At 42.9% G+C, this 12,582-nt stretch overlaps 1 protein-coding gene across 7 annotated transcripts in view; it reads left to right on the plus strand.

The window, feature by feature from the left end:
- Positions 1 to 5,113, plus strand: part of FN1 (fibronectin 1) — an 80,689-nt gene extending 75,576 nt beyond the window's left edge. For all 7 annotated transcript variants that reach the window (XM_040357493.1, XM_040357489.1, XM_040357491.1 and 4 more), the window contains 5 exons: positions 198 to 365; positions 925 to 1,050; positions 1,161 to 1,267; positions 2,649 to 2,750; positions 4,339 to 5,113. In XM_040357493.1, the coding sequence (XP_040213427.1) occupies positions 198 to 365; positions 925 to 1,050; positions 1,161 to 1,267; positions 2,649 to 2,750; positions 4,339 to 4,419 (584 nt within the window). In that variant the 3' untranslated portion in view covers positions 4,420 to 5,113. The remainder of the gene's footprint in view (positions 1 to 197; positions 366 to 924; positions 1,051 to 1,160; positions 1,268 to 2,648; positions 2,751 to 4,338) is intronic.
- Positions 5,114 to 12,582: the final 7,469 nt, after the last annotated feature.

Below are 12,582 nucleotides of genomic sequence, written 5' to 3' on the forward strand. Positions count from 1 at the left end.
CTCAATTAGCAGCACTACTTTCGTCTGACAAATTTCGGTGCATCCCTACTTTTTAAACCATTCCAGGGGCAGTTTAGTACAACTGGCCTAATTATAGTTGCTTTACAAAACTAATATCTAATGTATGAAGATGTGGTGTAGAATTTTATGTCCTAATATTTTTTTTTTTTTATTTTTTTTTTATTTTTTATATATAGTTGTTCCTGATGGGGGTCTACCATCAGTAGAGGACACCTGTTATGACACTTTCACTGGAGCACATTACACAGTTGGACAGGAGTGGGAGCGCGTTTCAGAATCTGGATTTAAACTTTGGTGCAAATGTTTAGGATATGGTAGTGGGCACTTCCGATGTGACTCATCAAGTAAGTACAAACTATCCTTGCTGGTATCTAATGCTAAAATGATTAAGTAATAGAAAATGATGTAGGTATTTAATCACTTCTGTACAATGGACATTTCAATTCAATGGGCTCCAAACATTCTAAACAAAGGGCCAGTTTACCTTTCTTCAGACTTTGGGGGGGCCCCGACTGTGGCCAGTGGGAGTATAAAATACATTGGCATATATGGGAGTAAAGAAGGTCCCATCTTTGGTATTGGGGGGGGGGGGGGTATTTGCGCCCTATCGTTGGTGTCAGTGGGTAAAATAGTATCTCCCTGTTGGTATCAGTGCAGAAGTTATTGCCCCATTGTTTGTGTCAGGTGAGAGGAATGATGCCTGATGTCAGTGGGAAGAATGGTGCCCCAAGGGACAGAGGGGTATGCAAAGGGGCAGCTTGGCGACCACTATCTAATATATGCCACAGTTAAACATATACAAATGCTTTTAAAATCTATTGCTTTACATTCATGTTTTAAGGTGATGATGCAAAAACGTAATTAACCATTTTGTATTGTGATCTAATTTATTGATTATTGCAGAATGGTGCCATGACAGTGGAGTTAACCATAGAATTGGTGAGAAGTGGGATCGTCGGGGAGAGAATGGGCAGATGCTAAGCTGCACTTGTCTTGGAAATGGAAAGGGAGAGTTCAAGTGTGAACCACGTAAGTAAAGTGCAGCTTCTAGGTCTGTTGTGCAAATCTACAATTAGGAAAAGTAGACCCTGCCTTTTGTTGGGTATATTCTATTCAGTGTGTGTATATTATTTTTCCAGATGAGGCTACATGCTATGATGAAGGCAAACTCTACAATGTTGGGGAGCAATGGCAGAAAGAGTACCTGGGAGCCATCTGTTCATGCACATGCTATGGAGGACAGCAGGTGAGCTAACAAAGCACGCACAGGCCATGATTATGACACTTTGGCAGGCAGAACAGTCTATACAGAGTAGGCTTGTTGGACCCTTAATGGGAGTTTGTAAATCTAAACGTAAAATAACCTATTCAACATAATTTTTTCTTCCACTTTGCAAAATATACAGTCTTAAACGGTTTCTAACGGCATTTTTTTAAATTTGAAAGTAACATGTTCTACTTGCCTGCTCCTGTGGCATGGTATCGCACAGAGCAGTCTCCTACCTTCTCTTGCCGCCCCAGGTGAGATGAGAAAGCCTAATGGAACTAGAGGGTGCTCGCCTCCGCAATCAATCTATGAAAAGAATAGGCTGTACACTACGATTGTGATCCCAAATCCTTTATTCGGACATCCCAGAGTGACGCCACTAGATTGAGTGCCCAGTTGACACGTTTCACACGACTTTGTGCTTAATCATTACCCGTTTGGGTGAAATGCGTCTACTGGGCACTTTGGTCTTTTGGTCACTCTAGGATGTCACAATAAAGGATTTTGGATCACAATCGTGGTTTGCAGCTTATCTTTCCATACCATTTTTGAAAAGGCAAACCACGAAGTGCATCAATGTCTTCAATTGGTGTCTCAAAACTATAATTTTTGTACAAATGGGTTGGGGAGAATTATGCATATACTTTATTTTTTTCTCTCTAATGATCAGTACTTCTTGAGGCTGTGCATTTCCATTTTTTTTAAAGTGTGGCCAAAGCTTTTTTGGCCCTACTTCTCCTATGGTTAAAAAAATGCAATTCTGCACTTTTGTGACCACGTCCTTCAGCTGGTCTAGGTGCTGGATCGATCCCAGCTTTACAGTTGTGATCCACCCAGATGCCTGAACTGGCAGCTAGCTGTCTCTCGGCAAGCCGCTGGGAGACTGAGCCAGATGCTCATGTTCCCTTCAAAGCTTAGCGCTCCAGGGAGCACTGGAGAGGCGGTGCAGAGCCAGTGATTGAGTCACTGCTCTCCACTCAGAACGGAGGGGAGAACTGAGCGATCACCAGTGTTTGCGCAGTCCTCGGCGCAGAGCCGGCAGAAGATGGATGCAGCATTGGATCGCTGTTGCATCAACCTAGAAGAGTGTGGTTTGTTTGGCTTTTTTTCTTTAGGGGGGAACTCCACAATTCTCGTTTTTTAGCAATTTGAGAAAGGTATTGATAACGCTAGAACTGCTGTGGGTTGACATTGACCCACCAAGGGGAGCATAACTGCATGAGACCTATTTAGAATGGTAGACCTGTGTTATCCATTTCACTGTAGTCTTCACAGCATTGCGCATTCACCAGAATGTTGTATGAACAAGAATCCAGTTATGAAAATTATTGCCAAATGTTAAGCCTCTTTGTTTTGATAGGGTTGGCGCTGTGATAACTGCCGACGGCCAGGATCTGCTGTTACTCCAGATGCCACCGGACACACAGTCTCCCAGTTCACGCAGCGGTATCATACAAACTATGTAAGTGTTCTAGACTTGTCATGTTGCCATTGCTGTACTAGATGCAGGGTGAAGGATGTGAGAGACTAAAGCAGTATATATTTATTTTTTTCTTCACTTGTCTGTCTAGGATCAGTCTGATAAAGGGCAAGGTTGATATTAGGAAGAGGGTATAGTAATGAAAGGAAGTCAGTTGGAAACTCCTGTGTAGTCAGAAATGGGGAGAAACTAAAACCTGTTGTCTGTTTGGACCCTCTGTGTTGCTAAGGACAACAGCCAATAATAGGCAGGACAAATTCTAGAGTGGTAGGAGTCCTCAGGCAAATGACACACTAACATAGTCAGTAAATTGATGGCCGGGTCAGGAGCATACAGCTTCCAGGTGAGTAAATGAAGCAATGATGTACAAAAGCAGAGGTAACTGGGCAATGAAGGTGAGCACCATATGTACGCAGGAGTTATCCAAGGACTGAACCGTAAACATGGGTCTGAAACTGACCTTTATGCAGGATATTGGCTAATGGACAAACCTGTTTAGTCAAAGGCTGGACTTCTAGAATTCAGTTTAAGGCTAGGTTCACACTGTTGCGAGTTTCCCCCGCATCCAATTTTCATAGCAGGAGATTGTGACCGGCTCTCAATGAAGCAGGTTCACAGATCTCCTCAATGGCTCGGTGCGACTTGCACAGAAGTCCTATGCGTCTTTGGGACAGTTTCGTGTCCGAATTGGGCTGAAACTCTAAATGGAGACGCATCAGACTCCTGTGAGCCAGATTATGCTGCAGTTTGACCCAGCCTAACTGTTCTTGGTTAGTATAAAGTAGGGACTTGAGATGATCAGCAGATGGCGAAGGCTCAAAGCTGCCTGTGTTTTAGGTGAAGGTCTTATTTGACCACACTTTCTGTGCAGGAATTAACAAGCAGTACATTCTCGGTGACCCTGACCTTTTTGTAACTTTTTTACATGGAAAGATTCCACAGATACTAGTTATTGATTGATGTGTATTGCATAGAACTTGTTCTGTCCCCCATTTATTTATCACAGGTACTTGTACAACCATACATTTTTAGTCCTGGTTCACACCTATGCACTTGCGTTTTCAGTCTTGCAGAAACTCGCTACAGTCCCATTTAACATGGTTTCCTATAGGGTTGTCCCGATACCGAGCATTTGCCCGAGTACTTGTGTAAAAAAAAATTGCAATAAAAAAAAATGAAATAAAATAACACACTGTCTATCCTCCCCCTTTAAAAAAAAAAAAAAGCATTGTAAAAACTTTTATTTATTTTTATTTATAATTTTGTTTTTACAAAAAAAGTATCAGTACTCCGGTCTTAAAGTGGTATCGGGACAACCCTAGTTTCCTATGGGTCAAGTTCACATCTGTGCCTTTTTATGTAAAGGGCATGGACTTTTTCCTGTTTTTGCACCTGGAAACTGCAGGCCGTATGCAGTGCTTCACACCTTTTTGTTATATAAGGAGTGTAAAGGTCTAAGGTCCCTAACCTGCATTCTTACATACAGGATATATATTTCTCCTATACAAATGTCATTGTTCAAAATATATGAAAATAAAATGATTTTTTTTTTTTTTTTTTTTCTCTGCAGAATGTGAAATGTCCCATTGAGTGCTTCCTTCCTTTGGGCCTTCAAGCAGATTCACATCATACTGAACAGACCAAGAACTAATTAGTCAAGGGAGCAGAGCATGTGAAGTTAACTTAAATTAAAGTGGGAGGAGGGTAGAGGCCCCCTCTGACTGGCAGATAACTGATAAAGCTTCAAAATTCACCTGAAGTACTTCATGCCATTCAGTATTCAAAGATTGTAATTTTTTTTTTTTTTTGCTTCAAGTGATCTGGGAAACGAAAGGGAAGTTTTTTTATTTTGTTTTTATCTGGCAAATTGCAGCCTTTTAAGAGTAAAGTTGTTGTGAAAGTTTTCCTGAATGTGCCTTGGGAACTCTGCAGTTTACCTCCACACTGGTTAATAAACTGTGGAGGGCTTTGGCAGCACTGGGGTAAATATAGAGGCCAAATGCCAAAGGGACCAATTGCGCTATATTATATTACCAATGCAGCACTGAATTTGCTGCTTCTGGCACAAGTGTCTTTACCGTATGCACATTTTTTAATTCTTTTTCCGCACAATCCTTACTAATACCTGACCTTCCTTCAGTGTTATTTATCAATGTCTGCTGCATCTTCAGAAGATTCCTTCTACTTTTAACATGGGAAAAGTAAATTCTGAAATCTAGAAAGTGATGGTTGTTGAATCTGATGTAATTATGGTTGGTGATTTTATTTTTTTTATACTGTATGTGCCAAAGCTTTAACTACTGTGGAAAGAACTCTTCTTTTAATAAAAAGATCTTAAAAATCTGTGCAAGATGTGTTTTTTTTTTTTTTTTTTTTTTCCGTTTTCATTCAGTGTACACAATTTAAACACATCTTGTCTATTTACCCAATATTTCGCTGAAAAATTGTTGTCACGTCTACACCACTTTTAGATAACACAGTCTGAGAAGAAGAAGAAATATCATGTGGTTCACGATGGCCCCAAATATCCAAACACATTGCTGCGATTACTCGGGGGGGGTGGGGTGGGGGGTATAGGTATGGTCATTTAGTTTCATATTATGCCCTGGTACCATGCTGTCACCACATTAACACAAGTGGTAGCCACTAATGTGGATTTTGCATCTGATCTCTTCCAGGTGCTAGCCTGGCTCATTACCACCGTACTTGCATGTCCAGAGAATAAAGGTGAAGGCACATACTGGTGCATACTGCACACTAACGTGTATGTATAGGCACTTTCTTTTGGATAGAATGGAAAGGGATTGGATTTCTATAAAGCTTTTATTGCAATCTGTGTCTCCCACTGAGATTCCCACCTTTTGTCCTTGTGGGAAAATGGAGAATGAGGCCAAATCTAACATTTTTGAGTTGTTGGCCGAACAAGGGGGGCCACCTATTCCAATGAAAGCAAATTTCCACAACAGGAAAGAAATGGCAAAAAATGTTTAGATAAGTTTGTGTAACCTTTCCTGCTCTATGCAAAACAAATAAACTACAGTATCCATACACTTCGAGGATCTTGGAGTGTGGCTAACAATTTATATTTCATGTTTTCATGAGCTCTTTTATGTCCATTATGGGTTTTTTGTCTTGAGTATAAGATAAACCTTGCTTCTGATCCATCACACAGCTCTTATATTCTTTGACAATAACTTTTTTAGCGCTACTTACAGGGATAGGACACTAAGCAGAAAAGAACACCAAACGACACTACCACCTATTTGCAACCCTAGCTGGTATAAAATCCCCCTCTTCTAGGCAAGCCAATTATTTCTGCCTAGTGTTAGGAGTAGGGACTTGGTTCCCTGCTGAGACCTGTGGTTCCATTTTTTTTCTAGCGGACTTCCCGTGGAGATCTTCAATCAACAGCCACGCAGGACTTTAGCTTGTGCAGGGACTGCTGTGATGGGCCCCATTCTGGCCAGCTAGTTAAATGTCTTGCAGGGACATGCATGACCCAGCACCTTCAGTCTGTGGCAGTGTTGCCCTGGCTGACCCCCCCCCACTAGTGGAGAGGTTTTATCTCGGGAGCCTTACCCACACGCTACGCTGGATCGCTAATCAGATGTGCCCCACTTCTGTCTGTGGACTGGGTGGTGTGGGGCACAAGTCCTCCCTGGGGTGGTCGGTCCCCTCCTCCACCCTGGCCTCAAGTATTCCTGCCTTTTCTACTGTGACTGAGGTTCCCTCCTATCACCTGCCTCCTCAGTCTATCTCCCAGCTGCAGAGCGGCTTGAGCTTCCTGGGCAGGGGCATGCTCTGTAGGCAACCAGTATTGTTGCCACCTTTTCTTCAAACCAAACTCGAACACCTTTGTGGCATTTTTTTTTTTTTGGGGTGGGGGGGTGGGACACATGCTGTGGACTAGAGTGTAAATGGGTTTCTGCTCACAAAGCATGTGTCCAATATATGTTCATGGGCATGACTGTATATGTGCTTTCTTGAGAAGGGGGACTTGACATGTTTAGAGGAAGGAAAATGCTGACTATGACCGTAAGAACAACAACCCTACAGTCAAGCATGGAGGTGGAAACATTATGCTTTGGAGCTGTTTCTCTGCTAAAGATACAGACCGACTACTGTATTGAGACCAATGGATGGGGCCGTGTATTGTAAAATCTTGTATGAGAACCCAGCCAGAACACTGAAGATGGGTCTTTCAGCATGACAATGACCCAAAACATATTGCCAAGGCACCAAAGGACATTAAGGTCATGGAGTGGCCTAGCCAGTCCCCAGACCTTAATCCTATAGAAAATGTAGAGGGAGCTGAAACTTCAAGAAACCTTAAAGATTTAGAGAAGCCCTGTAATGAAGAGTGGAGTGTGTGGTGTGTGTTTTTTTTTTTTTTTTTCAAAATTGCCGCTCCTTGTTTTATAGCGTAAAAAATTAATTGCAGAGGTGATTAAATAGTAAATCTTACTGGGGCTGAAGTAGTTAAAATGCACCTATGATACAAAGAAATGAAGGGTCTAACTTTTTTGAGTGAGCAAACTTGCAAAATCTGCAGGGTGTCAACATTTTATCACTGTAAGCCTTGCGGGGATGACCTTCCAAGTAGGCATTTAAGAGTAATGCATAACAGCAAAAGATAAAAACTTTTAGGCCTCATGTACACTGCTGCTGGTAAACAGACGTTTAGGAGCAGTTGGGCATTTTTTTTCCAACTGCTCCTGAATTCTTATCGGTACATGTACAGGGGGTTGTTTTTATAGTCGTTTCTAGGCAGTTTAGTTTAGAGGCTTTTTTTTGGATAGCAAATGAGTTCAGACGCTGAGTTTCGAGGCATTTAAAGCACTACACACGCTAACCCGCATTTAGGCGCCAGGTGTTTATTTTGTTTTTGGCCATTTAAAAAAAGCATAATGGAGTTTAGCCATCTCAGGGTATGTATATCTATAGGCTATAAAAACCTGTTGCCTATTGGAATTGCTTAGTCTTGGCCTAGACTTTATGCAAATGTTTATATGTAGGGAGGATTTTGTTAGGCTTACAAAAACGCTGGGACTCTAACCTAGCTGACAAGGATGGAGACTTGGTGAAGTGTCTGATGCGAGTCTCATGGATGGGTGGGATTGCCTCTGAAGATGACAGTCTTGCCTAGGCTACTGGTATGTTTTTCTGCACTTTGCCTATTTAGGTCCCTAGTCATGCCACGTGACGGTTTCAGTCAAATTTCTGCTACATTTGGGGAACCAAAGGTTCTAGGATAGCTCGGGACACAATGTATGCTCCTAAGGATTTGGTGGACTAGACATGCTTGATTTCAGGAAATATGTAGTGGCACAGCTCGCCCAACTATGGCAGTGGTCAGTAATATCAACTATGAATTTGACAGACTGGGTTTCTATAGAGGCTCAGGTGTGTTCTCCACTCACGATAGACCTTGTCCCCTTGGATGCCACCAAAATATTGGAAAGCTATAATGTGCGCTACGCTCTCCCACTCATTACATGTATGGGACACAAGCTGTAGGAGATGGCCTTTGCACTCAGCACATGTCTGGTAGCTTCTTTATTTGGCAACCTCCTATTTCCACCAGGCATGCAACCTGATTTTGGTGTGGCTGAACAAGGGATTGTAGTGTATAGACGATTATGACCATAAGGGCAAAGCGCGCCCCTCTTTTACATGAAGTCTGGAAATGCCCTCAGCGGAGGGTTTTCTAACTACAACAATTTTACCATTTTCTCCAGTCTGTGCAGAGGGAAAGCTCTGACTTGGTAGTTTGAACTGTGTTCGAAAACGGATGCATGCAGACTACTGCTCTGCGAGGGGCTGTCTCCATGCTATATAAACTGTTTGACTCCACTGCTAGGTCTTCTTACCAAGTAGCATGGGAGGGGGATCTGTCCATGGCCCTGAGGTGGGGGGCTGGCACAAATAGTGTGCACAAATCCATAAAGGCATTCTTAACCACTTTAGTCCTGAACCATTTGGCTGCCAAATGACCGGGATACTTTTTGCAATTTGCACTTTTTATCGCTTTAACTGACAATTGCACGGTCGTGCGACGTGGCTCCCAAACAAAATTGACTTTTCTCTTCCGTTCATGGACGGACACAGCAGCAATCTTGACAAAGTGAGTATTGGCCTTCATTTAGGAGTGACTAGGCAGAAAACTTGTTAGAAAGTGTTTAATACATATCAAACATTATACAGTACCACCCAAGGGGTGGTCCCTCTGGGTACAACCTCTCTCCCTGCATATCGCAGCTCAGTTTTTCTGCCTAGCATAGGAGTAGGACATGGCTCCCTTTAGGCCCATGGTCCTGGAGTTTTTTTTTTCTATTTTTGTTCCTGTGATCTATCAGCTGCTGACGGGGTGACAGGCTGGATCCCCGATCTTTGTAGTCCGCCCCCCCCCCCCCCGTTTTGGCCATCGACTGTGTGCCGACCTTGGCTACGCACTGGGTCATTAACAACATGCCCGTCGCTCTATGGGTGGCCGGTGAGCTACACGCTCCAGGGCATGCATATGACTGGTCTATAGGGTCACAGCATGCCGGGCCGACAGTCACGTCTGTAACCCCGCAGAAGATGGTCTGTCTGGGATGCTTCCAGAAAAATTCCCCTATCTTAGTTTTAAAGTAGAGAATAGGTTCAGCCAAAGAGTGTTTTAGGGTTTCAAAGGATTAACATTAAAGTGGATGTAAACACACTCATCTTTTCTATACTGCCATAGTGCTGATCTATAAGGATATACATGCCTCCTGCATGTATCCTTACCTGTCAAATGGAGTCATGATGTCCGTAGACTCCCCGCCCTCTACACTCCCCTTGTCAACATGCATTTTTTCCTGTGGATTCCTTACATTAAATTCTGCTATGATCACTAACATCCAGTCAAAATCCAGAAAAGTAACCACATGACTTCAGAAAAAATAATGCCTGTCTCCAGGCTAGTGCATGAGACATGTAAACATGACATGTAAATAGCCTGTCACTCACAGCAAGGGGGCGGAACGGACTAAGGTTTTTCTCTGTAAGTCCGTTTTATTTCACTGAATAATGAGGATTGCTCAGAGCTGGATTAACTTTGTGGCAAGACTGGGCACAGATGATGGGAAATCTTATACTGTACATTGTGACATAAAAAAAAAAGAAAATTCGGGTTTACATCCACTTTAATGCCACCAAAGGGGAATAATCTGATATACTACTGGGAGCAATGGCAAAGCTAGGCATTCTTTTACCCGGGGCAAAGACTCAGTTCGGAACCCAAACTCTCTTGAGAGAGGTTAGTGATTTTAAACGTTTTGGCAATAGTGACTCACTGCACATGTAGTGTGACGCAGTGTTAATTTTGGCAGCAAATTTAGTTTTAGTCTTAGGGCTAAAATGGCATTTTAGTTTTAGTCTCATTTTGTTATTCTGCAATTGTTTTAGTTGTATTTAGTCGACTAAATCTCCAGTACATTTTGGATGACAAATTTTAATCGTCTAAAATCGAATGGGTGTAATTAAATTGTAATGCATTAGTTTAAGGACTTGTAAAGGAATTTTTTTTCACCTTAATGCAATCTATGCATTAAGGTGAAAAAACATCTGATGATGCCGCCCCCCGAGCCCCCGTTTTACTTACTTGACCACTCCAAAGTCCTGCGCTCAGTCCCGAGATCCCCTTTGCCGCTCAGCCTGGCCGCTGATTGGCTAGAGCGGATGGATTGAGAGCAACGCAGCCATTTGCTGGCGCTGCTGTCAATCACATTCAGTGATGCGGCGCGCCGAGTGATACAGTGATATGGCCGCTCGCTGTATCACAGGAGCACGCCCGCAAGGACTCGCAACCATGCGAGCTCTCTCGCATGAATGTGGTGAGTTCTTGCGGGGAGGACCAGAGACAGCCGTCGAGGGACCCCAGAAGATGTGGATCGGGGCCACTCTGTGCAAAACGAACTGCACAGTGGAGGTAATTATAACATGTTTGTTATTTAAAAAAAAAAAAAATCCTTTATTAACACTTTAACCACTTCAATACCGGCCTATCTTCATATGACATCCACAGATGGGATCTCCCATCCTGGGTGGACGTCATATGACATCCTGGGCTTTGCCGGGTGGTTTTTGAATGATGCCTGCAGCTAGAGGCATCATTCAGATATCCATGTCTTCAGCCGGCGATCCTGCGCACCATAAGAACGATCATAGTGGCGGTTCCGCCGCTTGATGGAACTTATAGGCGGCGGGAGGGGACATGCCCCCCTCCCACCGCCATCCGGTGCTTCTCTGGGCTCTCCCGTGCCATCAGGGGGCCCGGAGAAGGAATCGTCCGGCGCAAGCAGGAAGCATAGAGATGACTGGTGACCAGATGGTCACCAGTCATCTCTATGACCGTCGGAGGACCCTGGCGCGATGTGATGACGTAAGTAAACAAAGCCGCAATTGCGGCTATTGAGCAACACTGATCATGAGATCGGTGAATTTTTTTTCACCGATCTCATGCTTTCCAGCCTGGAGGAGAGATGCGGGGTCTTATTGACCCCGCATCTCTCCATAAAGAGGACCTGTCACACACATTTCCTATTACAAGGGATGTTTACATTCCTTGTAATAGAAATAAAAGTGATAAAAAAATAAAATAAAGTGTTAAAACATAAATAAATAAGTTAAAAAAAAAATATTAAAACGCCCCTGTCCCCGGTAGCTCGCGTGCAGAAGCGAACGCACACGTAAGTCCCGCCAACATATGTAAAACCACATATGTGAGGTATCGCCGCATCCGTTAGCATGCCAGCAATAATTCTAGCACTAGATCTCCTCTGTAAATCAAAACTGGTAACCTGTAAACATTTTCATAGCGTTGCCTATGGAGATTTCTAAGTACCGAAGTTTGGCGCCATTCCATGAGTGTGCGCAATTTTGAAGCGTGACATGTTGGGTATCTATTTACTCGGTGTAATATAATCTTTCATATGTTACAAAAAAATTGGGCTAACTTTACTGTTTTGTTATTTTTTTAATTCGTGAAACAATTTTTTCCCCCAAAAAAGGCTTTTGAAAAATTATTGCGTAAATACCGTGCAAGATAAAACGTTGCAATGACCGTCGTTTTATTCCCTAGGGTGTCTGCTAAAAGAACATATATAATGTTTGGGGGTTCTGCGTAATTTTCTAGCAAAAGAATGATGATTTGTACATGTAGGAGAGAAGTGCCAGAAGAGGCCCAGTATTGAGGTGTGTATAAAAGCCCGGTATTGAAGTGGTTAACATTTCTCTACAATTTCCAAACATTATATACTGCTGGAGTGAAAAATCGAATGTTATTATTTATGGTATTGAGGTACGAACATGCACTACAGACCAATGTTAATTTTGAAGTAAATTACATTTTAGTTTTAGTCCCATTTTAGTCTTTTGACTAAAATGCCATTTTAAGTTTTATTCATATTTTAGTCATCTCAGTTGTTTTAGTTTTAGTCGACGAACTTAACACTGGTATGAAGCCCTACACAATCACTGCATAGGTGAGGTTTGAATAAGGCCCCTTTCACACTGAGGAGTTTTTCAGGCGGTATACGCTAAAAATAGCGCCTAAATACTGCTTGAAAAACTCCTGCCCAGCATTCTCAATGTGAAAGCCCGAGGGCTTTCACACTGAGGCGATGCGCTGGCAGGAGAGAAAAAAAATCTCCTGTCAGCAGCATCTTTGGAGCGGGGAGGAGCGGTGTGTATACCGCTCCTTCCCATTTAAAACAATGAGAAACCGCAGTATTAACAGTTTTCGGACGCTAGCGGTGCGCTAGCGACCGAATCCAGCGGCAATTCTGTC

Source organism: Rana temporaria, chromosome 6, assembly GCF_905171775.1.
Source record: "Rana temporaria chromosome 6, aRanTem1.1, whole genome shotgun sequence".
Classification (NCBI taxonomy): domain Eukaryota; kingdom Metazoa; phylum Chordata; class Amphibia; order Anura; family Ranidae; genus Rana; species Rana temporaria.